Raw genomic sequence first — 26,598 nt, 5'->3', positions numbered from 1 at the left:
TTTTTTTTTTTTTTTTAATGCTTTGAGTAGGGAAAACTGTTGAAGCTGCCTTAGGGTGTTTTTCTACAGCATTTGAAATGTAACCAAGATATCAAAGGGTCTAAATTCGATGTAAAAAGATGTTAATTTAAGGGTTATTTGTATAACACATTTTAGAAATATAATTGCATTGGAATAAAGGGGTAGGAAGGAGAGGAAAGAAAATTATATGGCTGGTGTTACAAGCTACAGTTTGCCGCAGATATTTACAGCCTTTGAAGTATTCTAAATGTGTGTCAGGCCTACATAATGGACAGGCTTCCAGGACTTAGGCCAGCCCCCGACACTGACACTTACAGTAATTTAATCATGGTTGCATTCCTAAGTGTGTGTTTCTTTTCTTTAAAGCAGCCAACAGCGCCATTACCCCTGGCTAGAGAGTGATACTGTGGTGGCCTCAAGCATTGTGCAGCTGTTCACTGACTGTATTGACTCACTGCATGAGAGTTTTAAAGGTAGGAAGATGTCAGGCTGTCTCTGCTTAGTTTTCATTTTTCCCTAAGTCATTCAGTCACTTTTCTTTCTACTTTTCTCTACTGAATTTTTATTTAATAGGCAGTTATCTGTGATGAAGAAAGGTCACTGATACAATTATTTAGTATTAAGTGTGTAACTTCTTCTTTTTTTTTTTTTTTTTTTTTTCCCTTTTGGAGATGGAGTCTCACTCTGTCGCCCAGGCTGGAGTGCAGTGGCGCGATCTGGGCTCACTGCAGCCTCTGCCTCCCAGATTCAAGCAATTCTTCTGCCTCAGCCTCCCGAGTAGCTGGGACTACAGGTGCATGCCGCCACACCTGGCTAATTTTTTTGTATTTTTAGTAGAGACGGGGTTTCACCATGTTGCCCAGACTGGTCTCGAACTCCTGAGCTCAGGCTATCTGCCCGCCTCTGCCTCCCAAAGTGCTAGGATTACAGGTGTGAGCTACCACGCCTGGCCTTTAAGTGTGTAACTTCTTACCTTTTTTTGTTAGGTTGCTCTGAGTTTCTCAGTTATGGTAAATTTGCAGTCTTTCTCTCTTCCAGTATTGCCTATCCTGCATGTTGAGTTTCTTCTTGTCCTCCCTAACTCTTAACCTCTTTTTCATATTTTCTGTCTTTTTTTTTTGCTTTATTCTGGGTAATTTCTAGAGGTCTTCCTTCCAGTTCTTTAGTCTCTCTCCAGCTGTGTTTCATCTGCTTAAAATATATCAATTGAATTTTTCATTTCAGTGATTATTTTTTCCATTTCTAGAAAAAATGTTTGTTTTTCAAGTCTACTCTGATCCTTTTTGGTAGTATCTTTTCTTTCATTAAAAATTCTATTTTTTATTTCCTTAAAATGTTTAAACAGGCTTACTTTATGATGTATATACAATAATTCTATTATCTGAAATTCCTGTTGGGGGTTGCCTTATGCTGCTGTTTAATTTTCCTTTGGATTCTTTCCCCATTCTGGACATTCCACACCAGAGTGATACATTTGTTATAATTGATGAACCTACATTAAGGCATCATTATCAACTAAAGTCCATGGTTTACATTAGCATTTTCTCTTGGTGAACACATTCAGTGGATTTTGACAAATGACAAATAACATGTGCCCACCATTGTAGTATCATACAGAGCAGTTTCACTGCCCTAAAAATTCTCTGTGCTCTACCTGTTCATCTCTTCCCTCCCCTCAACCCCTGATCCTTTTACTATCTCCATAGTGTTACCTTCTCTAGAATATCCTATGGTTGGAATCATAGCATTTCAGATGAACTTCTTTCACTTAGTAATAGGCATTGAAGTCTCTTTATGCCTTTTCATGGCTGGAAAGCTCATTTCATTTTGTCTGGCTGTACCTTATTTGTATTTCTGATTTATCTTTTACGTATCTGATCTTGTCTTGAAGAGGTGTAAACTCTTCATAGAATAACAAATGTTATTCATTGCTTATTTTTGCCCCCTACAAAACTGGGATTATGCCATATTCTCAGTGTGTGTTTGATAAATAGTGGTTCAGTGAGTAACACATGAAATCCTAGTAGTACTCTTTTTTTTTTTTTTTTTGGAAAGGCAGACTTCTAGCTGCTTTTTACCATCCAGAATATATTGATTACTGAGAAAAAGATTTGAGCACCAAATGATAGTCATAAAGGCTATGTATTTAATTTCTTTTTTTTTTCTTTTGAGACAGAGTCTTGCTCTGTTGCCCAGACTGGAGTGTGGTGGCAGGATCTTGGCTCACTGCAACCTCCGCCTCCTGGGTTCAGGCGATTCTCCTGCCTCAGCCTCCCAAGTAGCTGGGACTACAGGTGCCCGCCACCACACCCAGCTAATTTTTGTATTTTTAGTAGAAACGGGGTTTCACCATATTGGTCAGGCTGGTTTTGAACTCCTGACCTTGTGATCCGCCTACCTTGGCCTCCCAGAGTGCTGGGATTACAGGTGTGAGCCACCGTACCCGGCCGTATTTAATTTCTTAGTATAGAGGAAAGCACCCCAAGGCTCTCTTGCCTGTGTATATAAATAAAATGAGAAAGTGGCATAGGGACAGGAGGGTACACAAACTTGAATCAAGACTTGGTAGCTGGGTTCAAAGAAAGGAAACAGGAGAGCTTTGCAAGGTAGGATGAAGAAGTATTGTAGCTTTTTAGTGATATTATCTGATCCACTAGCTCCTTCTATGGATGAGGAAAGTGGGAACCTGAAAATGGAAAGAATTTATCTGACGTCATAGAATTTGTGTCTTGGCTAGAACTATCAGCTCAGTCTTATCCTAAGACATCCTACTGGATATCTTCTACATACTTACCCAACTTTATCTAAACAAAACTGTCTTTTATCCATATTTAAATGAATGCTATCGTTAACCTCTGTCTTAAAGATTGTTAAAAATATGCATTCCTGTTTCATGCTGGGTTGTGGCATTGAGAGCACAAGCACATTAGAAATGAGAGTTGTCTGGTACAATGTGTTGATGCTCATTGGCTTTTTTTTTTTGGAGAAGGAATCTTACTCTGTTACCCAGGCTGGAGTGCAGTGGTGCGATCTTGGCTCACTGCAACCTCCGCCTCCCTGGTTCAAGCAATTCTCCCACCTAAGCCTCCTGAGTAGCTGGGATTACAGGCGCCTGCAACCACACCTGACTAATTTTTGTATTTTTAGTAGAGACAGAGTTTCACCATGTTGGCCAGGTTAGTCTCGAACTCCTGACCTCAAGTGATCTGCCTGCCTCGGCCTCCCAAAGTGCTGGAACTGCAAGCGTGAGCCACTGCACGCAGCCTCGTTGGCCATTTCTTAAAAGATTTATGTTGAGAAACACCGTCAGGTTTTTGTTTTTGCTGTGTGTAGCTCGCTCTTCTTTGACTGCTTTCCATTTGCGTGGAACCAGAAAGTCTGAAACTACCTGTTTTAGACTAAATGTCCGTTATATAGTCATTAGCCCTTGAAGACATTAATGGAATTGATACTTGTGAGGATAATATTGAGTAATAATCCAGGTCTCAGAAAAGCGTGAGATTTATTTTAGAATGACTTACATGAATGACAGTTAATAGGCTAGTTTCATTGCACCAAGGGTTAATTAAGTGTTAGTCATTTGGAACATTTCCACTGTTTCTTAAATTAAAAAATTAATGTTATCTTTGATTAACAAATCATAATTATATACATTGATGGGGTACAGTGTGATTTACAGTGTGGTGTGATTAAATCAAGCTAATTAAGGTATCCATCACCTTGCTCACCTATCATTGTTTATGATGAGACATTTGAAGTTTGTTCTCTTCTTATTTTGAAATATGTAATGCATTGTTGTGAATGGTGGTCACCCTGCTGTACAATAGATCCTGAAACCTATTCCTCCTGCCCTCTGAAACTTTGTGCTCTTTTGATCAGCAGCTCCTCATTCCCTCCCTTTCCCCCTGATACCCCGCAGCTTCTGGTAACCGTCATTCTATTCTCTACTTCAATGAGTTCCACTTATTAGATTCCACATATGAGTAAGATCATGTGGCATTTGTCTTTCTGTGCCTGGTTTTCTTCACTTAGCATGATGTCCTCCAGATTCATTCATGTTGTTGCAAATGACAGGATTTCCTCCTTTTCTAAGGCAGACTGGTATTCCATTGTGTGTATACACAACATTTAGAAAAATCCATTCATCTTTTGAAGGATGCTTAGGTTGTTTCCATATCTTGGCTATTGTGAATAATGCTGCAGTGAAAGTGGGAGTGCAGTTATCCCTTCAACCTATCGATTTCCTTTCTTTTGGATGTATACCCAGAAGTGAGATTACTGGATCATATGGTATTCTATTTTTAGGTTTTTGAGGAACCTCCATGCCTTTTTCCATAATGGTTTTACTAACTTACACTCCCACCAACGGTGTTTAAGAGTTTCTTTCTCTCCAGATCCTCTCTAACACTTGTTATCTTTCATCTTTTTGATAACAGCTATCCTAACAGCTGTGCACTGATATCTTGTTGTGGTTTTAGTTTGCATTTCCCTAACGATCAGTGACGCTGAGCATTTCTTCATACACCTGTTGGCCGTTTGTATGTCTTCTTTTAAAAAATGGAACATTTCTTTTTGGGGAATATTGGATTTCTCCTGAGTGCCAAATGAATGAAGCGCTAAACGTGTAAAGCTGAATACATACTGAGGGCAGCAGGCTGTAGGAGCATATTTCGGTTAAAAAGCCATATATTTAGAAATTTTAAAGAAAAGCTTAAAATGAGCGTCTGCTCACTCCAGTTACCCAAGTGGGGAAATGAAGTGCCATTCTTTATTACTAATCTGCCAGTAGTCCACTTAACCACTCTCCCCACATGAAAATCTGAAATTGGGTCAATAACGAGAACCTTCGGTTTTAGATTTTTAGTTCAAATTTGCATTTTTTTTAAAAAAGGTAAACCAAAGGTCTTCAGCTCTATTTTCTTTTTAAATTCTAGATAAGCTGTTGCCAGGTGATGAAGGAGCCCTTTGGTTGCACCTGATGCATTATTGCGAAGCATGTACAGCACCCAAAATGCCAGAGTTCATTCTGTACACTTTCCATAGCGCGTACCGGAAACTGCCGTGGAAGGACCTGCACCCTGACCAGATGCTCATGGAGGCCTTCTTCAAAGTAAGCCCTTCACTCCCTGGGTTGCAGCCTAGAGAGATCTGGTTTCCAGGGAGCAGCCTGGTCACTGTGGTTGTTAGGCATAGTGGCAGTGTGTGCCAGTGTGGACCGTGAATACATTCTGTGTTGCCTCGGTGGTGCTTGTGGAAAACAGTGTCCCATGGAAGTCATTTCATTGTGTTAAAACATCTACAGGACCATTTTTAAAACCCGGAGAAAGATTTTATGTATAATATGTCAGTCATCCCCTAGGCTTTGTCATGTGTGAGTACATAGTTTAATACCTCCATTACGCTTAATCTTGGTTGTTGTTGATGTGTTTGTGTCATTACAGTTTGTGTCATCAACTGCATATTGTTAAATGTTCTATTAAAGCAAAATGTAAATTGGTGCTGAAGCTATTAGTTTCTTTTAGCAGTCATGCAAGTGAATAATTTGATTATATGAGATAAAATGCATTGTGACAACCAATGAATGCATCATAATCGTGTATAGACCTGAAATGACCTGAAAAAAGAGAGTATGTGTGAGTCTTTGCAGTAGAAACAATGGTTACAAAAACCAGAAAACAAACAGTGTAGTGTAACTTACATACCAGTCAGGCATTTGGAGCTGTTACTGCTTTTCGTTTTTTTTTTTTTAATTACACTCTTGTCTTAGGTTTTTATGGTAGTTTCAGTTCATTTGTTCATAGTCTCATCAGTTAGTGTTTACTCTGACTATCACATTTATTACTGAGACACCTTAAGTGCTTTGATACAGATGTACACTTATTTATGACAGTTAGCAAAATGTACTTAACTTTTTTAGTGCCCTTAATGAAAGCGCATCTGTGCTATCTTGTCAGCCACTCCTCAGTAGCTGAAATGCAAGAAAAGCTGAGGGCAGTTGTTCCAGAGAAATTCAAGACTTAAGAATGATTTTATAGCTAGATTTAGTATATGAGACAGGCATTAAGTAAGTATTTATCACCATTATGACCATACTAGAGAAAGGTGGTTTAAAGAACTGTAAGAGGGAGTTTTAACTAAGTAAAAGGATGACCTTAACTATAAGACAGATTAAATAGTAACACAGCCTGTTAAGGGATGCTGTAGACTCTGTCTCTAGGAGTTTTAGTCTAGTGGCAGATGACCCTGACCACCCCGGAATCTGGGGATGTTTTAATTCTTTGTGTCTTCTTGGCATAATAAACTATATTTTTTTTGGTGGGGTTGAAGGTGAGGATAGAGAACTGATTATAATGGACAATGAAGAATCATTTTCTAAAAGGAAGAGAATTAGTAGTTAGCATAATATAATAACAGTAATGAGAAGAAATGAATCATCACCAAATTCAATTGATCATGATTTTATAAATAGACTAGAGTTTTTAATCTTCATGTTGAAAGGAAAAATTCATGAGTAGCTATGTTTTATTTTAAACAAATTAGAAGTATTGAAATAGCTTGTAAAGAGATCTTTGAGGTTTCTTATATACTTTATAGTACATCTGTTCCTCATTCTCTTATTTTTATTTTTTTATTTTTTGAGATGGAGTCTCGCTGTGTCACCCAGGCTGGAGTGCAGTGGCGCGATCTTGGCTCACTGCAAGCTCCACCTTCCGGGTTCACGCCATTCTTCTGCCTCAGCCTCCCAAGTAGCTGGGACTACAGGCACCCACCACCAGGCCCAGCTAATTTTTTGTGTTTTTAGTAGAGATGGGGTTTCACCATGTTAGCCAGGATGCTCTCGATTTCCTGACCTTGTGATCCGCCCGCCTTAGCCTCCCAAAGTGCTGTGATTACAGGCGTGAGCCACTGCACCCAGCCTCTCTAATATATTTTAAATAGAATTTAAATATGCAGTCATCAAAAATTGTAAAGACTAATAATGGGGAGACATTGTTTTAATACAACATTACATTAAAAAGGGAATATAGGCCGAGTTTGGTGGCTCACACCTGTAATCCCAGCACTTTGGGAGGCCAAGGTGGGCAGATCACCTGAGGCTGGGGGTTCAAGACCAGCCTGACCAACATGGAGAAACCCGGTCTCTACTAAAAATAAAAAATAAGCAATAAAATAATAAAATAAAAAATTAGCTGGGCATGGGAGTGGGCGCCCAGCTACTCGGGAGGCTGAGGCAGGAGAATTGCTTGAACCCGGGAGGCAGAGGTTGTGGTGAGCCGAGATTGTGCTGTTGCACTCCAGTCTAGGCAACAAGAGTGAAACTCCATCTCAAAAAAAAAAAAGGCAATATAAATAATATACACTAGTGTAGTAGATCTCAAAGTAATGTGGTCCCTGGGACAGAAGCATCAGAATTACCTGGGAACTTACACATTCCAGCTCCCAACCCATACATGCAAAATTAAAAGCTCTAGGGGTAGGCCCAGCAATCTGTTTTAATACACTTTCCATTTAGTTCTGATGCGCACTTAAGTTTGGGAACTACTGACTAGTAAATCTCAACTTTGCCCTGTCCTGGCACACCTAAGGATTCTGATACACTCCCTGCAGCTCCAGTGACTTACTGTGGCAGCGATTCTCCACCCAGGTTGGGGTTAGGGAAGGTCCTTCCTCACTTGTTCAGAATGATTGGAATAAATGCTGAAATCTGAACAGACAAACTAAAATATACACACATACATTGTGGAAGGAGAGATATTACAAATATTAAGTCTAAATCTCTAGGAGGTGGGATTGTAAGTGATATAATCTGGGGAAAAAGGGTTTTTTAAAAATATAATTATGAAATAATTTACATACATTTTCCAGATACATAGATAGCACAAGGCAACACATTGATTTTAATTCATTTCCTTCTAGGTGGAACGAGGAAGCCCCAAGAGCTGTTTCTTATTTTTGGGGTCTGTACTATGTGAAGTCAATTGGGTTAGTGTGCTCTCTGATGCCTGGAATCCCAGTCCCCACCCAGAAACCCGCAGCATGATTGTCTGCCTCCTTTTCATGATGATTTTATTGGCGAAGGAAGTTCAACTGGTAGACCAAAGAGTAAGTTGGGGAAGCTTATGGCAAAAATTTGGCAAGGCTGCTTAGATCTTTGCTTTCTACTAGGTCATAGTTTTTCATTTGTTTTTCCAGTGCCCCTATCAGTGTGAACAGATGCTTGGCATATGAGATGTACCTTTAACCAGATGCCTGATTTTCTTGGATAGCTCATTATCTGATTCTAAATTATGCAAAGAACCACACTGAGTTAGAATATATTAATCAGCTTTATTTTACATCTCATTAATATCTGGTTCAATCTCTTGTATGCTTCTTGAAGTCAATTTTGGCATGTCCCACCAGAACAGAGAGTTCATTTGAAAGAAAAGAACCTGGGTTCCAGATACTCAATACATCTTAATATGAATGTGTTTTTGCCAAGACTTTGGTTATTGCTTTCACTAGTACCCCTAACTCGAGTAGATACTTACTTGATATTGTAACTGTTCTGTGCTTACCATAGGCCATCTTAGTGGTTATTCGACAGACTAGTTAGCAACACATATTTCTGGAAAAATTGGGGCTCTGGAACTAAAGAAATATGTGTTTTATTTTTAGGATTCACCTTTACTTAGTCTTCTTGGACAGACAAGCTCACTTTCATGGCATCTCGTGGATATTGTGTCGTACCAGAGTGTGCTAGGTTATTTCAGCAGCCATTACCCGCCGTCCATCATCCTGGCAAAAGAATCTTATGCTGAATTAATCATGAAGCTCCTGAAAGTGTCTGCGGGCCTTTCTGTTCCTACTGACAGCCAGAAGCATCTTGTAAGTTGAGAGGTAGTTTAAAAGGCAGGGACTGTTCTTGGAGATTGGTAGTAGCATAAGTGCTGCCAAGGACAGTCTTGAACCTAGGAAGTGCTCAGCAGAGGAAGTTGGAGGATGTGTATTATCATATACTCATCTTTTGGCCTTGTAGATCTTTTGGGTTGAGTTCTCCTTTTGGGAGAGCCTTTACTTTGTTGACAAAAGGTCAAAAGGATTGAGGGCTGCCAGCAAGTTGCTGGTTTCACGATCTGAATGTCATTGGCAGCAGAATGGGAGGGAGGAAGGGTAGTAATATGAGCTTGAGGTCTGACAGGGCAAGTCCTTCAGTTTTCTCATCTGATTAGAAATAGTGCCTTGCAAAGGCTCAGCGCGGTGGCTCACGCCTGTAATCCCAGCACTTCAGGAGGCCAAGGCAGGCGGATCACCTGAGGTCAGGAGTTCAAGACCAGCCTGGTCAACATGGTGAAACCCCATCTCTACTAAAAATACAAAAGTTTGGCGGGTGTGGTGGCATGCGCCTGTAGTCCCAGCTACTCGGGAGACTGAGGTAGGAGAATCGCTTGAACCCAGGAGGCGGAGGTTGCAGTGAGCGGAGATCCCACCACTGCACTCCAGCCTGGGCAACAGAGTGAGACTCTGTTTCAAAAAAAAAAAAAGTACCTTGCCTCAAAGTGGTGTTGTGAGGATTGAATTAGATAATGAACATAAAAGTTTTTGGAAAAGTGTCTGGCAAGTAGTTAGTGTTTGGTTATTCTTGTAGTAAAAAAGGAAGAGTATTCTGCCAGAATTTGGGAAAACATGGGCCCTGGTCAAAGTGTTACCATAGATTTGCCTTTTACTAGACGCAGGGCCCTTGGGCCACGTGGGATTAAGTCTTCATGTGGCTTCCTGTTCTGTCTCCTCTACTCCCTACCCAAGCATTCATTGCAGTGCCATGCTCCCAGGAAATATGCAATTAACATTCCTTGCTTGAATTCATTTGAATAATTTTTTTTCTTTTGTCTTGTCAGGACGCAGTTCCAAAATGCCAAGCTTTTACTCATCAGATGGTTCAATTCCTCAGCACCCTGGAACAAAATGGAAAAATCACCTTAGCAGTCCTAGAACAGGAAATGTCTAAGCTCTTAGATGATATCATTATCTTTAACCCACCCGGTAAGTGACTAGTCGGAAGTCCTGTATTCATTCAGTCAATGCATTCCTGCTGTGTATGAGGCACTGTGAGATCAGGAGGCTGTTCAGGACACTGGCACTCCTCTTTCCAGAGAAGCAATGATCAGAGAGGTGTTTGGACACCAGGGACTGAGCAGTGGGGAAGGATTGACACTGGCAGATGCTGGTGGGTGATGGGTGAGACTGACCGTTAAGCTGGACAATGGGATCTAATGATTAGGAGATACCAGAGACCTTTTATTGAGCAGTATTTCTAGGGATTTTGGCTTTTAACTGGGAGGGCACTTCAGAATCACCTGTAGACTTGTCAAGAAACTGTGTATGGAGAACTTCTGCTCCTGGCAGTTTGGTGGACTAGACATACTGATGCCTCTCCTGCTGAAGACAAACTAGGTACTGGATGAAATGTTTTCAAGAAACTGGAAATTAAATTTATCAGTGGAGTGGCAAAAAGGTAAGGAAACCTCAGAGGCCAGAACCTAAGTGAAAGGAGAAACGCGTCAAGGCAGATGGAGTTCGGAGGCTGCTGTCACCCTGAAGAATTTTGCTGAATATGTTTGGATATTAGGGGGAGGCGGTAAAGCCCAGGGCTTGCCTAAGATGGGAGCCTAAGAGAAAATCCCATGCATAATCCACAGGGTGACATTTTTACTGTAAAGATGATCTAGAAGTAAACCTCCTCTTGTGAAAGGAAGGCAAAGACAGTTATCCGTTTTGGCCTTGCTGTTAGGTTAAATGTTTATGTACGAAATGTTGTTAGGTTAAATGTTTATGCAGGAAAAGAGATACGTGTTTTGAAAATTGATAAGCTGACCCTCATGTGGTTTTGAAGCAAGAATTCAGATTACCTAGATTGTTAAAAACAGCAATAATAATAACAACCTCAGTCTAAGAATTTAGAGTAGTTCTGAGTTGGCAGTGCCACTGCAAAAAGCAACCATAGATCCTGTTTGGAGAAACCCATCTTTAACTCAAGCCTCACAGTTCCAAGAAAGTCACAGTAAAAAAAGTCACAAAACACATAAGGAAACAAGACACCATGAGCAAAGTAATAGAAAACAACAGCAGCGTCAGAAATGAAAAGATTGAAGATAGTGGAATAATTAGTACAGTAAGCAAAAAGATATTTTTGTTATATGCTGAAAGAAGAGAGGATTGAAGATATCAGTAAGAAGCAAGGGATTGTAGAAATATGCAGATTTGAGAGATTTATATATTTTGGAAATGAAAAATATAAAGATTATAATAAAGTTAATGGATAAGTTCAACAGTAGATTAAACCCATCTGAAGAGAAAATTGGTAAACTGGAAAATAAAACTGAAGAAAATACTCAGATTGCGGCAGAGAGAAACAGAGAAGGAATGTAAAAGTGAGCTGGGCATGGAGGCTGAGGCAGGAGGATTGCTTAAGGCCAGGAATTCGAGGCCACAGTGTGCAATGGCTGTGTCTGAATACTGCACTCCAGCCTGGGCAACACAGTGAGAACCCATCTCTAAAACAAACAAAAAGAATGTGAAAGTGAGGTTAAAAGGCATAGAGGATAGGCTGAGAAGGTTTAATATACATCCTATTATCCAAGTAGAATTCCAGAAGGAGAGGAGATACTTAACTGGGGAGAAGCAATATCTGAAGAGATAGTAAGGCTGAAAATTTTCAGGACTGATGAAGACAACAATCCTTAAATTCAGTAAACCCAGCAAATCCCAAGCAGGATATGTGGAAAGAAATTCAAACCTCTATACACTATAGTGAACCTGCAGAAGCACCAGTGGCAAAATTAAAAAAACAAAACAAAACAAAACCCTTTACACCAGGAAGGAAAGGCAGGTTACCTACCAAGGAGCAACATTTAGACTGACAGCTGACTTCTCAATATCAATAAAAGAATCTGTAAGACAGTGGGATAACAACTTCAGTGTGCTATGAGAAAATGACTCATAACCTAGAATTGTAAACTAAGAAAAGCCCCCCTTTAATGAAGATGAGGTAAAGAACCATACTTTCATTGAGCGCTGAGAGTGTTTGTCCCAGTAGATGTCACTAAAGAAAATACTAAAGCATGCTAGGAAGGAGGTTGAGTTAAAAGTGTTCTAAGGTTCTACTACTGTTTGGTGGGTCAAGAGATCATACCTTGATAAAGTATGAATATTAACAACTTTAAGAAATTAACCAAAAGAATAGAAATTAAAATGTACAATTTCTAACTCAGTAGAGGGAGATAAAAAGAATGGCCAAAGTATGTTCAGTCCAAAGAAGGCAAGAAAGGAAGCATGGAGAAAGTGAGAAAAATAACCAGAATAAGATGATAAAATTCAAATGTGTTGGTAAAGGGACGAATGCTCAAGTTAAAAGACAAAGATTGGGCCGGGCGTGGTGGCTCAAGCCTGTAATCCCAGCACTTAGGGAGGCCGAGACGGGCGGATCACAAGGTCAGGAGATCGAGACCATCCTGGCTAACCCGGTGAAACCCCGTCTCTACTATACAGAAAAAAAACTAGCTGGGCGAGGTGGCGGGCGCCTGTAGTCCCAGCTACTCGGGAGGCTGAGGCAGGAGAATGGCGTGAACCCGGGAGGCGGAGCTTGCAGTGAGCCGAGATCCGGCCACTGCACCCCAGCCTGGGTGACAGGGCGAGACTCCGTCTCAAAAAAAAAAAAAAAAAAAAAAAGACAAAGATTGTTAAGGTAGATTAATAACCAAAAACATCTAGCTTTAAGCTGTTTATAAAAAATACATTAAAAGCATAAGGATATAGAAAGCATTCCATAAGATGATTATATCAGGCAAATATTAAAATAGAAAGCTGGCATAGCTATATTAATATCAGATAAATAGAACTGTAAGGCAGAAAACTTTGTAAAAGCCAGATGTTCATCTCTGTGTGTTTCTGCCCTGAAGTTAAATGACATAGAAAAAAAAAAATCAGTAACTAAATAGAACTAGAGGGAAAAACACTGTGGAAATTAAGAAGCAAACTTTTAAATAACTGATGGCCAAAGGAACAATCATAATAGAAATTTAAAATACTTAGAACTGAATAGTAAAATACAGTGCATCAAAATTTGTGGGGTGCGGATTTAGCCTGTTCTGACACTGCTATAAAGAAAAACCCAACACTGGGTGATTTATAAGGAAAACAGGTTCAATTGACTCATGGTTCTAGAAGCTGTACAGGAAGCATGATGCTGCCATCTGCTTGGCTTCTGGAGAGGCCTCAGGAAACTTACAGTCACGGCAGAACACAGAATGGGAGTAACACTCCACATGGCCAGAGAAGGAGCAAGAGAGAGAATGAGTGAGAGGGAGATGTTGCACACTTTTAAACTACCACATCTCTGAGAACTCTAGTATGAGAACAGCACCAAGAGGATGGTGCTAAACCATTCATGAAGGACCCACCCCCATATTCAGCCACCTCCCACTAAACTCTGCTCCAACACTGGGGACTATGGTTCAACATGAGATTTGGTGAGGACACAGATCCAACCCATATCAGTTACTTTCAGGGCCTTAAATGCTCATCATAGACTTTTTTAAAAGGTAAAAATTTAAAAAATTAAACCGTTATTTAAAAAGACATCAAAATAACAAAGACAGTAGAAGGGAAGAAATAATAAAGAGAAAATAAATAGGAAGAAACTAAGAATGAAGAACAATGAAACTGGTAAATATGTGGGTAAATCTAAATGAAATCTGACTGTATGCAACAATAATAATAGAAATGGCTTATTGGGTTATGGCAACAGTGGAGAAATGAAGTTAGAATGTTCCACAGCCGTTACATCATCTGGGAACCAATTAACATCAGACTTCAAAAAATCAGGAATGCATGTTTTCATTTGTAGGATAACCACTATGAGAATTTTAAGAGAGGATTTAGTTTTCAAGCTGAAACAGGGAAAAAAATAGAATAATAATCTAAAAGAGGCAAAAGAGAGAAAAAGGAATGTAGAATAGGAGGGACAAATAGGATACATACAGGAAGACAGTAGACTTAGACCCAGCTAGATCAGTAATTAATTATAGTAACTGTGAATGATTAAGATTGTCACACCAGATAAAACAAGGAAGAAAAAGACAACTTAGTAGAAAAAAATAGATGAGACCCTTGAAACAACATTCTGCAAAAGAAAATATCCTGCTGACCAATAAACATGAAACAGTGCTAGATGTTGTTAATAATCACACCTGTTTCATGTAGATATTGTAAGTATCAGGTGAGATAGTATCTAAAATTTTAGCATCAGCCTGGCAAGTCAGCCACATTCAGTGAATCTTATGGAAAAGAAGTATCAGCAAGCAATGCTGGAGAAACTGTTCTAGAGTTGGTCAGATGTGATTGAACCAGAAGGGTTGAATAATAGCTGGCCAGTGAAAGGGGAGAAGGGTATTCTGGAAAGATCTTCGTCAGAAGAGTGGTAAGATCAGATATGGTATTTAGGAAAAGATTTGAGAGCCCTGTTGATGATGAACAGAAATGGGAGAGACTGGGGTCTGTTGTAGTAATCTATTCCTATTAGTCATAATTAAGAGATAAAATTTAAATTGCTATTCAGTTGAAATTCAGAGATGAGTCTTTATTTCCAAGAATATTTGTACCCACGGAAATACATGAAGAAATAGACAGACATACTGTTATTATCTCTCTCAAACTTGTTTTTTAAGTCCTTGCTTGACAGTAAGTAGGTCGTACAGAAAGATTAAGTGAGGGTTTATTTAACCCTGCTTAAGTAGATGAATTTGCTTTGATAGATGCGATGAATAAGATCTCTCAGCTTTTTACCCTTCCTGTTGACATAAATACTGAATCCTTGTGGTGTGAAAGCTACAGTTCTACTCCTTAAAAAAAAATGTACCCGGCTTAGGGAGAGCTAGAAGAGTTGTCATAATTATTCCAGTTAACTCTCAGTAAAATATATTTTCTGTTTTTGAATGTGAAGAAGGAATCTACCTCAGTGACCTTCTCTTATTTGCAGTTCTCTTGTAAAATGAATTTGTTCTTTTTCTTGAATTCCTCTCTTTTTACCTCCAACTTTTTTGAAAAATTACCAGTCAGTTTACTTTCCTTATTTAAAAAACAAAGAAATAAAAGAGCTGCTGTTAGGATGCTTTGCAAAGGTTTTTCCTTACATTTATATTTAGTTTTAAGTAACAACCTTTAATGTGTGGAAATCACCCTAGAATATTGACAGCGATGGCAGTGATAGTGGGTACTATTGCTACTTGGTTTACTGAATGACTGGTGAGATCTACGTATTTGGTTTTCCATGAGCAAAGGTTGGAAAATAAAGACTGACTAGGCATGTTCTGATAAGTTACTCTTTCACACCAGCTTCTGATTTGTCTATTTATTAAGGTATTGCTCTGCTATGCTGCTGTACCCAGGGAACTCACAGTAGTTCCTGCTTTTACTCTTAGAAACTGTGTGCCGCATACTATCTGTACAAACTCAACACCATCCAGAGCCTTCCTTCTGGTCCCTTGCGGTCAGCTACTAGCACTGGAGAGTATCTGCCTGGAGAGCAGCTAAGATTGAAGTACTGTTATTCTCCTGATCACATGGATAGCACCTTTCTGGCAGCCATTCTTGAGTGTCTCTATGTTCCTTTCAGATATGGAAAGCCAGACCCGCCACATGGCCCTCAGCAGCCTCTTTATGGAAGTCCTGATGATGATGAACAACGCGACTATTCCAACGGCAGAGTTCCTTCGGGGCAGTATCCGGACCTGGATTGGCCAAAAAATGCATGGGCTGGTGGTGCTGCCCCTTTTAACAGCAGCCTGCCAGAGCCTGGCGTCCGTCCGCCACATGGCTGAGACTACAGAAGCCTGCATCACTGCCTACTTCAAAGAAAGTAAGAGGAGGTCATCTTACGCTCCATTGTATTGGTCTTTTCCAGAAAGATGAAAGCATTGTCATCAGGAGATATCTTTCTAGACTCTTCCCAGAGAGGGATTTGTCATTCTAATTTTCGGCTCTGCAAATGTTGTGGATGTTTCTGAATATATGTATTTTTCATAAAGATCTGCAGTTAGCATGAGAACCTGTGGCCATGTCTGTTAGTACAATGATGTTTCAAGGGAGAGAAGCTCTAATCCACTTCACGTTGGTTTTGGAGGGTCAGACCAACCTGTTATGACGTGCAAATTGTGTTGTGTCACAGGCCAAGTCATAGTCCTCAAAACAAATGCTATATACCATGGTCCATGAGGTTAATTTTCCCTGTTTTTGTCACTTTTGGTAAAAGGAGTTTTCATAGAAGTTTTTAAAATTGCTGCTTATCAGACCTTTTAAAGCATTATGAAGGGCTCATTCATTGTCACCCCTCCTTTTTAAAAATCTGTTTTACTGTCTACCTCTAAACTCTCAGACTCTGGAAGCGGCTTAGTCTGATTAAGAATTGCTGAGAACAGCACTTCTCACCTCTGATGTCCAGATAACACATCACACTGCAGTCAGTGGGAGAGAAAGAGGGGTGAGAAGGAGGGTATCGGAGCAAGGATCCACGAGGTGCCCACAATCTGCCATTTGCCCTGTCCTGACTCCCCATGAACAGCACATGCCCACCCATGGAGGTGGTGTGCATGTCACCATGCCAGCCCACCCTCCCTTCCCCAAAGAGTGGAGAACCATTAGAATAACACTGCTATTCCAAACTCATCTGTGTTCCTAAAAATCAAACAGTTTCAATACATGAGGTAGACTAAGCTTTGATAACTAAAACTTCTCACAGATTGAGTGATAAGAGTTTCCCGTGGGAAAGCGTAAGTGTTCATATGTTCTTAAAAAGGGTATTAAAGTTAAACCTCTTAGCTGATCAGGACAGGCAGTGTCTACATGTGGTTTTAAGGATCATAATGTGATAGAAAGGTGATTTATACGTATGCAGCCCTGAATTCTGATTTCTTAAACCTTTCTGGTGGCTACGCTGGGGACAAGCATCTGGCCCAAGGGTTTCCCAGTCTGAGCCCTGAGGTATATTTGACTTTTGTAGCCTCCAGGGTCACTGTAAGAAATGTTGTCTTGACGTGAAGCTTATCTCATAGGTTGCTATGTCAAAAAAAAAAAAAAAAAAATCATGAAGCTTAAAGTGAAGGTATTTGCTAGAGTTGTCAAGTAATTGGATTCTCGCCTATATCTTGATGTCTCTTCTTCACGTTCTTAGGCCCTCTCAATCAGAACTCAGGATGGGGGCCCATTCTGGTATCCCTTCAGGTTCCCGAGCTCACCATGGAAGAGTTCCTGCAGGAGTGCCTCACCCTGGGCAGTTACTTGACTCTTTATGTCTACCTGCTTCAGTGTTTAAACAGCGAACAGACTCTAAGGAACGAAATGAAAGTGCTGCTCATCTTAAGCAAGTGGCTGGAACAGGTGTACCCAAGGTACGTTGGCCCTCAGGCTGTTACATCAAACTTGCTGTATTTGGTTAACTTGGAATTTAGAGCTTAAGTGTAGCTTTAAGTACACAGAACCAAGTGGTGCATACAAAATAAGGTTTTAAGGTATGGTGACAGTTGTTTTGGAAAGATTCTTAATTAATGGGCTAATCTTCTGAGCAGATTTTTTGTTTCCTAAAACTGGCACTTTGAAACACCAAGCATCAGTTTCCTTACTGGTTAAGTGGAGATAGTAACCCCTACCTGATAGGGCTGTCATGAGGATGAAGTGGAAGAACACGAAGTTCATCACGGTGGCATGTAGTGGATGTTCCACAGATGGCGGCGGTTGCAATCCCATTGCTCTATTGACATCAATCGTTAGCCTATGCTTTTTAAATACTGAATGTCTCCTATCCTTAAAACTCTGATGTGGACGTGCAGTTAAATTGGAGTGGAAAAAATTTACTTCTAATTTTATTTTCCTCTGGTGCCTCCCCTAGCTCCGTGGAGGAAGAGGCAAAGCTGTTTTTGTGGTGGCACCAAGTCCTTCAGCTCTCCCTCATTCAGACAGAGCAGAATGATTCCGTCCTGACAGAATCTGTCATTCGAATTCTGCTGATGGTTCAGAGCAGGCAGAACCTCGTGGCTGAGGAGAGGCTCAGCTCTGGGATCCTGGGAGCGATTGGGTTGGGCCGGAAGTCGCCTTTGTCTAACAGGTAAAGAAGCGCCTTTCTAACACTGTTCTTCTAAACAGGCCTCAGACATCTGTACCTACTTACAGGTTGTGATACTTTAGTAGGTTTTTCGACTTAGGATCTAGGTTCTCCAGAGAGATTAATGGAAAAAAAAAGAAAACACAGCCTGATTACATCTTTATATTCTAAAAAGCATTTTTAATTTTTTCTTACCTTTTAAAAAAATTTTCAGTTCAAACATTATTTTTAATAGTATCTCCTGTTAGGTTTGGACTTTGTAACCTAACTGCACTACTGATTTCTTTTTGGTTTGGAACCAGTCATGGATAGTATGCGAGCTTAGTTTAAAGCCAAGTCAGGTGGGCACTTGATGGGTTCAGGGAAACCCAGAACCTGTGAGGGACTCAGTCTAGTGAACTGTTCAGTAGTCAAGCTGGGTTAAGATCTGTTGGTGGCCGGGCGTGGTGGCTGATACTTGTGATCCCAGCACTTTGGGAGGCCAAGGCAGGCGGATCACTTGAGATCAGGAGTTCGAGACCAGCCTGGCCAACACGGTAAAACCCCATTTCTACCAAAAAATACAGAAATTAGCCGGGCATGGTGATACATGTCTGTAGTCTCAGGTACTCTGGAGGCTGAGGTGGGAGAATCGCTTGAACCCGGGAGACAGAGGTTGCAGTGAGCTGAAATTATGCCACTGCACTCCAGCCTAGGTGACAGAGTTAGACCCTGTCTCAAAAATAAATAAATAAATAAAAATACAAACACAATACAAAAATTAGCTGGGTGTGGGGTGGCAAGCACCTGTAGTCCCAGCTACTCAGGAGGCTGAAGCAGGAGAATTGCTTAAACCCAGCAGGCAGAGGTTGTAGTGAGGCAAGATCACACCACTGCACTCCAGCCTGGCCAACAGAGCAAGACTGTCTCAAAAAAAAAAAAAAAGAAAAAACAAATAAAAAGCCTGTTGGTAAGAAGGATAAGTAATGAGAAACAAGTCTGGATTTTTGTTGCAAAAAATCCCAAGGCATGGAAGAATTTGCCATTAGCTTCCCATTTTCTCTCATCATACTTACTTATGTCATGGTTTTCTTTTCAAGCCCTTGTCAGTGTTGAAAAGAATTTGCAAACTTGATGATGTCAGCATTCTTGTGGAATAGCCCATTGTGGTGGTGTAATTTTGGGACTCACTCATTCCAAACCAGTTAACATCATGTTTCTTGGTTTGAGGTAGAAGATAGCAGGACTGCGTGATTTTGTTTTACTTAAATTTGGCTTGTGTCTTTTATTCTTTTTTTTTTAAGTGTGATAAAATGCATATAACTTAAAACTTTTCACGGTAACCATTTTCATATGCACAATTCAGTGACATTTAAAACATTCACAATATTGTTGCAGCCATCACCACAATCTAGCTTCAGAACATTTTTATCACTTCAAAAGGAAGCCCTACACTCATTAAGTAGTCACCTCCATTCCCTTCAACCCCCATGTCTCTGGCAACCACTAATTGACATTATGACTTTATATATTCAGTCCTATTTTGGACATTTCACATAAATGGAATCGTATAATGTGTAGCCCCTTATGTTGGACTTTTTTCGCTTAACGTAAAGTTTTCAAGGTTCATCCATGTTGTAGTATGTATCCGTACTTCATTTGTTTTTGTGGCTGAATAATATTCTTTTGTATTCCACATTTTGTTTATCCATTCATTAGCTGATGGACATTTGGATTGTTTCAGCCTTTTGGCTATTGCAGATAAATGCTGCTATGAGCATTTGTGTACCAGTTTTTGTTAGAACATCTGTTTTTAGCTTTTTGGTGTATACCCAGGAGCGGAATTGCTGGGTCCTGTGGTAACTCTGTGCTTCACTTGTTGAGGAACTGCCAGACTGTTTTCCCTAGTGCCTGCACCATTTACATTCCTACCAACAATGTGCAAGGGTTCCAGTTATTCCACATCTTTGCCAACACTTTCATTCTGGAATCTGATTTATACATATATTGTTTGGATGGTGATAATGGATAAAACTTCTTCTTGATCATATTTTAAGATTTTCCTGAGCAAGTGAATGACACAGTCGATCTAGAAATGTGTTAGTGTTGTTTTGTCATAGAGAATATGGTGTTTATTTCAAAATGCTTACTTTAATAGCCATTTACTTCTTCTGACCTCTCCCTAATGCCTAAGGTTCCGAGTGGTTGCCCGAAGCATGGCTGCCTTCCTTTCAGTTCAGGTTCCTATGGAAGATCAGATCCGTTTGAAGCCTGGCTCTGAATTACATCTGACTCCCAAAGCTCAGCAGGTCAGTATTTACAATGAAGGGTTAGAAGTTTGCCTGCACATCTTCCCTAGAAGGCAGGGAGGTGGCAGCCGTAGTCTGTGCCCATCATGACATAATGCTCTGTGGTGGTAGCACACTGTTCCCTTTCATGTACTCTACTTATTGGAAAATGGTTTCACATGCCCACCTCCAAATTTTTGTATGCAGTTGTCTAGATCGCTGTTACTGTCACTGTAGAAAAATAAGGCCAAATGAAAGTCTGTCTAGGATTAAATTTGGTTCTGATAAGTGTGAATATGCACTTATCTGCCACCTGCTTGGGCTGGAGCAGGGGCTGGAGCTGGGGACTGGGATCTTGCACAGAAGATGTGGCTACAGTGGGATGGATGGAAATTAGCTGAGCTTTAGCTTGGAACCGAGAAAGTAGTTCCTGTTTTGTGAGTCTGAAGGTTGACTATTGTTGATTGATGCTAGAATAACCTAACATGGGCAGACTGGTAGCTAGAAATGACAGCTTCTTCTACACACATGGAAGGCCACATTCCTATAACCTATGGACATGCTGGCCAGGTACAAAGGTGCACAGTAAAAAATGATGATCAGCATTCATGAGTCCTCCCTCTGTGCCAGGTACTGTTATAAGTTTTAACTCGACCAATATTAATGAGTTAAAGCGTTAACTCATTTAATCCTCATAGCAATGCTATAGCACAGAAACTATTTTATTTTTTAAGACAGGGTTTTATTCTGTTGCCCAGGCAGGAGTGCAATGGTGTGATCATATCTCACTGCAGCCTTGAACTCCTGTGCTCAAGCAGTCCTCCCACCTCAGCCTCCCAAGTAGTTAGGACTACAGGCATGCATTGCCAGTCCTGGCTAATTAAAATTTTTTTTTTTTTGTAGAGACTGGGTCTCGCTTTGTTGCTGAGGTTGGTCTCAAACTCCTGGCTTCAAGCGATCCTCTTACCCTCAGCCTCCCAAGTGGCATAAGCCACTGCATCCAGCTAGGAAACATTATTGTCCTGGTTTTTTGGATAAGGAAAGAGAGATAGAGAAAGGCTAAGTAATTTGTCCCAAATCACACACCTAGTAAGTGTTGGGGCTGGAATTCATACTGGCCAGTCTGGCTCCAGGCCTCTCCCATTCCCCGCTCTGCAGGGCTGTCTCTGTAAGTGATCAGAGCTTAAAACACCTGAGCTGCTCTGCTGGGGCAGCTTTGTCATGTTTAAGCCAGCCACGTGCAATGTCAGATCTTGGTTATTAAGAGCAAGGATCAGACAGAATAATTAGCAGGTTCTTCACAGGGATCTGGGCTTATAACATAGCTAATAGTTGTCACTCATTGCCTAGAGAGCTGCTGTTTGAATCCCCTGTTGTCTTACATGAAACATCCCAGTGGGCAGATGAATATCCTGAGGGCAGGTTGTGAAGTCAGTGAGATGCAGGGTGTATTTGAGAAGGCTACGTCTCCTGTGGCCACCAGTACCTGGAGCATCAGTTTCTTGCTTTAGCTGGGGTCCTGGGCTGTCCAGGCCTGCCCTCTTTTCTTTAGACTTAGAGTGATGACTCCCTGCATGTCCCATACATATTTGTCATCAGGATATTCAGATTTGAAGAAAGTTGTCTTTTTAGAAAATGGTTATTCTTAAACAAACTGTCAAAGTAGACTGTTTGGGGGACTAAATGTAAAGAAGGAAAGGAGAGAGAGAGAGACAGAGAGACACTGTGGTTCATAGGAAATGCCGGTCCCAATTGATTCCTATTCTTAAATTGAACTCTGTTTACATAGCTCCTAATTTGGTGCCCAGATACCTTCAGTTTATTTTCAACCCAAAGACTTCTATCTACAGCCCTCCTGGTAGTTAATTTCTAAAATTCCGGTTTATTTATCATCCTCAAAAAAACACCTCTTTTTGTTTTTGAATCAAGCACATTCCATCTTTTAATGCATATTTTCTAGTGCAATGGTTTCTGTAAAAGGGACAAGGAGGGAGTGGGGCACTCCATGGTGGGGGATGTCCCCCAGTGAGGAGGGGAGCACCATCAGAATCCTGGGGTGGATGAGTTTGTTACATTGGAAAACGAAAACTCCCCACCCAAAAATCAAGGGCCACTGTTGATTTTTTGTTTTCTCTATATACAGTCTCTTCCCTTCTCTTCTCCTACTATGAGGAAAGGAATAATCAAAATTCTGGAGTCAAAGAATGTTTTTCTTTCCTTCTTCCTCTGAAGAGAGGAATGGAAACAGTTTCTGCCATGATTTTGTGTCATTTGTCAGAAGGATTCGGGAGGAACCTATGTACTTCATGCTTGTTGGCAGATTTAACAACCTTCTCACTTACTCTTGGCAGCACTTAGCAACTGGTTCCTCTAGAATTCTTTTCCGTTAGACAGTTTCATATAACATTATCTCATAACTTAGAAAAATATCCAACAGCAGATTGAACAGATTTCACCTTAGCAAGATGAAGCTGGTGCTTGGGATTTCCGGCTGGGCCCTAGGAACGGAAGGAGTGGACATTCTGGTGGGGAGGACCCCACAGGTGGGACTGGGGAGAATGAGGACAAGGCAGGCTTTAGAAATGGGTGTGGCAGGTGAGGTGCCGAGCAACAAGAGCAGCCTGCTACAGCAGTGGCTCTTGGTAAGGCAAGGTTGGGAAATAGCACAGAACAGAAACAGGGAAGGCTGGGTGTGGGATGCTGCAAAGGTCACAGAGGCTTTGGCTACTGGCCTCCTTCTGGTTGTGGTTAAATTAATCAATGCCTGCCTTTCGGACTCCTGACCTCAGTTCTGTAGGCCTCCTTCCCACAAGGCTCACAGTTGAAGTACATAGTAATAATGGGTGTGCTGCACCTCTGGCAGTCACATTATGTGCCTCTATGGAGTTAACCCTCTTGTCTTCCATGTCTTTTAGGCTCTGAATGCTCTTGAATCCATGTCATCAAGTAAGCAGTATGTTGAATACCAGGATCAAATATTGCAAGCCACCCAATTTATAAGGCATCCTGGCCATTGCCTTCAAGATGGGAAAAGCTTCTTGGCTCTTCTCGTTAACTGTCTGTATCCAGAAGTGCATTATTTGGACCACATACGATAGTAGCACTGAAGCTCTTGAAAAACCCATTACCGTTTATGTTTACATTTAACTTTCCTGTTGCACAAGTAACTTTGCTCAATTTCACTGTAGAGCTCAGTTCGGCCCATGTGTAGTTGACTGAGATGCAAGTTGGGAGGCATTAGATATTAGATAATTCTGAGGGGGGTGTGTGTGTCTGTGTGTGTGTGTGTGTGTGTGTGCGCGCGCGCGCGCGCTTGCTTAGCTCTTAAGACCTTCTGGAGACTCTTTCAGGTTTTATATTTATCCACAAGAGAAACTTACTAAGTTCCACTTGGGTACAGAGCCACTCATAGTTGCCGAATGTCTCAGTCATCTCACAAGACCTCCAGATGAAGTTCTTTGTATGTTTCCACTTCTGTCTCCATTTTATGTAAGTGTTCCAGATCTGACAACCTTGGAAGTCACGTAGTACCCTTACTTTTAAACCCCATTTGTGCTCCTCCAGAGTAAAAAAGTCAATTTTGAAAATTTCTGCATTTCTCAAATGTGGGGAGATATAATAGTTTTAAAGTATCGTTTTTCTTAGAAGGGAGATAAAAATGCTGAGTTCATTAAAGTGGGTCGTGTGTGAAATATGACCGTTGCTCATGATTATAGTGGGCAGTAGAGATGACGACAAGTCCATTTCCATCTAGCCATGTGTCCTCATGGAAAAGGAGCTGCCTGTCTGAATCAGAGTGGCAAGCTGGCAGTCTGGGAGGAGCATGTTTTACACAGGTGTTTTGTTTGGTCCACTTGGCGAGGCATGCAGACAGGGCTGCCTCTCTCCGGTCAGGAGAGTCCATGCATTCCCTTGGGCCCTGACCCTAGCCTCATTCACATCACTTGCCCCTGTTGACACCTAAGTTTGCACCCTTTGATAGACACCACTTTTGATATCTGAAAGGCTCACTGTCAGGAGACAGAGACTGAGGGAGACTGAAGACCTGATTCTCTGTTCCCTGCTTGTTTTTTTAACTTCATATTTAAACTCAGATGAAGCCACTTGTCTACTGAAACACTTGTCTGTGGAAACTGGGTCAGGTCAGGAGAGCTACTGAAATTTGGCTTTTTTTCAATAGCCACGTGCCTTCTGTTGTTGACAGTTCATTCATTACCAAAGCCTGTGTGTAACTTTGCCTTGTTCTGTGGCCATCTTCTTGCTCATGTTATTTCTCCTGGGAATGAGCAGTTTGACTTCTGTTATCACGTTCCTCATTCTGTCAGCTCTACATGGATTTTGCCTGCACAGCTGGCTTAATATGTCTTTGTGTATGGGTAGTTTGTAGCCCTAGAATATTTACCTAAAAATGTCTAGAAAGCCACCAAGCACGTTTATAGGGGTATAGGGATGTAGTTAACAGAGTGCTAATCTCTCCTCAAATGTCCTTGTGGAATGCTTCCCCCCAAATTGGGAAGTTGGTAGGAGCTTTTCTTTACTTTGGATTTCTTTAGTTGGACGGAAGGATTCTTCCTCACAGACATGCTTTGCAGCTTTGATAAAGAACATCCTGTCCAGTCTCTTGAGTTTTACAGGCCACCAAATGTCTATCTCAGAGGGACCTGTCTCAGCTTTTCTTATTTTTGCTTCTCTCTGTTTTCAAAATTAGTCATCTTGTTCTGTGTATAAGAAAATTTGACAAGCTGTGGACAGTTTAATAGTCTGATCTGGCAACACTGATTTTTGTTTGGAAATATTTTGTGTTTTCTTTGAGGAGGATATAATTATTGCTATCCTAGGATGTGAAATTTTTGAGTGACAGTATGCACATTTTAAAGAAAATTATGATTAATCTGTATAATGTTTTTGGTCTGTAAATATTATAAAAAATAAAATCAATCTTTGGTTGTAACTGGTTAAAAACCAAATTATAGGGATATCACACTATCTTATAAAGTGTTTCAGCTGTTAAAGTTGCTGTAGGTTGTTATGCCTGGTGTCATTTAATTTATTTGACATTGAACATTAATCATCAGAGATGGTCAGTGAAAGCGCTTCCTGTTTAACTCTTTCTTGCTTAACCTTGGAAGGTTGACTCAACTCCTAGGTTTCTATGGGAAACTCTGGGCTAGGAACGTGCTATAAAGACACTGAGATAGTTCAGACATGGCCATGCTGCTGTAGCCTCCTGGGAAAGAAGGGCGGCAGAGAGACCAGCCCGCCCATTGGCTTGCAGGGGCAGGGAGCCTTTGCTTAAAAAAATTGTTGGCCTCCAGAGAGCGTGAGGCTGTGGTTTCAGAATCGGTAATGGGTGCTGCACATCAATATTGGAATCAAGCAAGACCAAGACCTTGTGGACTGAGCAGCGTGGAGGGTGAACGGCTGCGGGCTCCAGACGTCACCGCAGGGTGGCCGACAGTGGCATCGGGACCAAATAAGGATGTCTAACTGCTTCCTGGGATCAGGAGGAGGCAGCATTCTGGTTGCCATGAAAAACATCTCTCTCCCTCTCCATCACTTCCCATGCTGCGGTGCACAGGTGGGTGGCAGAGGCAGGCTGCATCCCTGAATCATGTTGCCCCATTGCCTATTAATAGAACAAGTGAAGGGCAGGATGCTGGAACACACCAGACATAGGGGGAGGGAGGTCCTGCCAGATGTGTCTACACAGTTGTCTACACAGCATGACAGTAGCAGTGGAGTCGGGACCCACCTGTACATGTTTCCAAAGCTCCTGCACACTTGGGACCTCAGCTTCAAGGCAGGACTCGTTTCTTAGTCTCACCACCCTTTGTTGGCTCAGCCATCGCATGCCTCTGCCCCACAGGTGTTGTGTGCCTGAGTCTCTCACTTCTTTGAGGTTGGGGGAAGCCTAGTCCAGAAAATAAAAACCCATAGACCAGCCTAACTTCCTTTCAACCAAGTCACAGCCTCCTTGTTCCTCCCAATTCATCATCAAAATCAGCGTGTACATGTCATATAAGCCGAGAGTGTTCATGTCCTTGTTCCTTTCAAATGAAGGTGATACATACTTTTTCACTGAGTTTTTATTCCTAAAATTCTTTCTTCTGGAGCAGGAAGCAAATGTCCTGGAATCGTAGACTTTCAAAGTCAGAAGGGTCATTCAAGTTCATTAGT

The 26,598-nt window shown here is 41.1% G+C and overlaps 1 protein-coding gene across 1 annotated transcript in view; it reads left to right on the top strand.

The window, feature by feature from the left end:
• EPG5 (ectopic P-granules autophagy protein 5 homolog (C. elegans)) overlaps positions 1-23,708 on the top strand; it is a 125,634-nt gene extending 101,926 nt beyond the window's left edge. The window contains 10 exon segments of the mRNA XM_011949334.1: positions 388-494; positions 4,956-5,131; positions 7,939-8,124; positions 8,680-8,889; positions 9,900-10,044; positions 15,674-15,916; positions 17,228-17,444; positions 17,942-18,157; positions 20,328-20,442; positions 23,337-23,708. Of these exon segments, the coding sequence (XP_011804724.1) occupies positions 388-494; positions 4,956-5,131; positions 7,939-8,124; positions 8,680-8,889; positions 9,900-10,044; positions 15,674-15,916; positions 17,228-17,444; positions 17,942-18,157; positions 20,328-20,442; positions 23,337-23,519 (1,798 nt within the window). The 3' untranslated portion in view covers positions 23,520-23,708.
• Positions 23,709-26,598: the final 2,890 nt, after the last annotated feature.

Source organism: Colobus angolensis, unplaced genomic scaffold (genome assembly GCF_000951035.1).
Source record: "Colobus angolensis palliatus isolate OR3802 unplaced genomic scaffold, Cang.pa_1.0 Scaffold299, whole genome shotgun sequence".
Classification (NCBI taxonomy): domain Eukaryota; kingdom Metazoa; phylum Chordata; class Mammalia; order Primates; family Cercopithecidae; genus Colobus; species Colobus angolensis.
The sequence above is the reverse complement of the archived record's forward strand: the minus strand, read 5'-3'. Positions and strand labels throughout refer to the sequence as shown.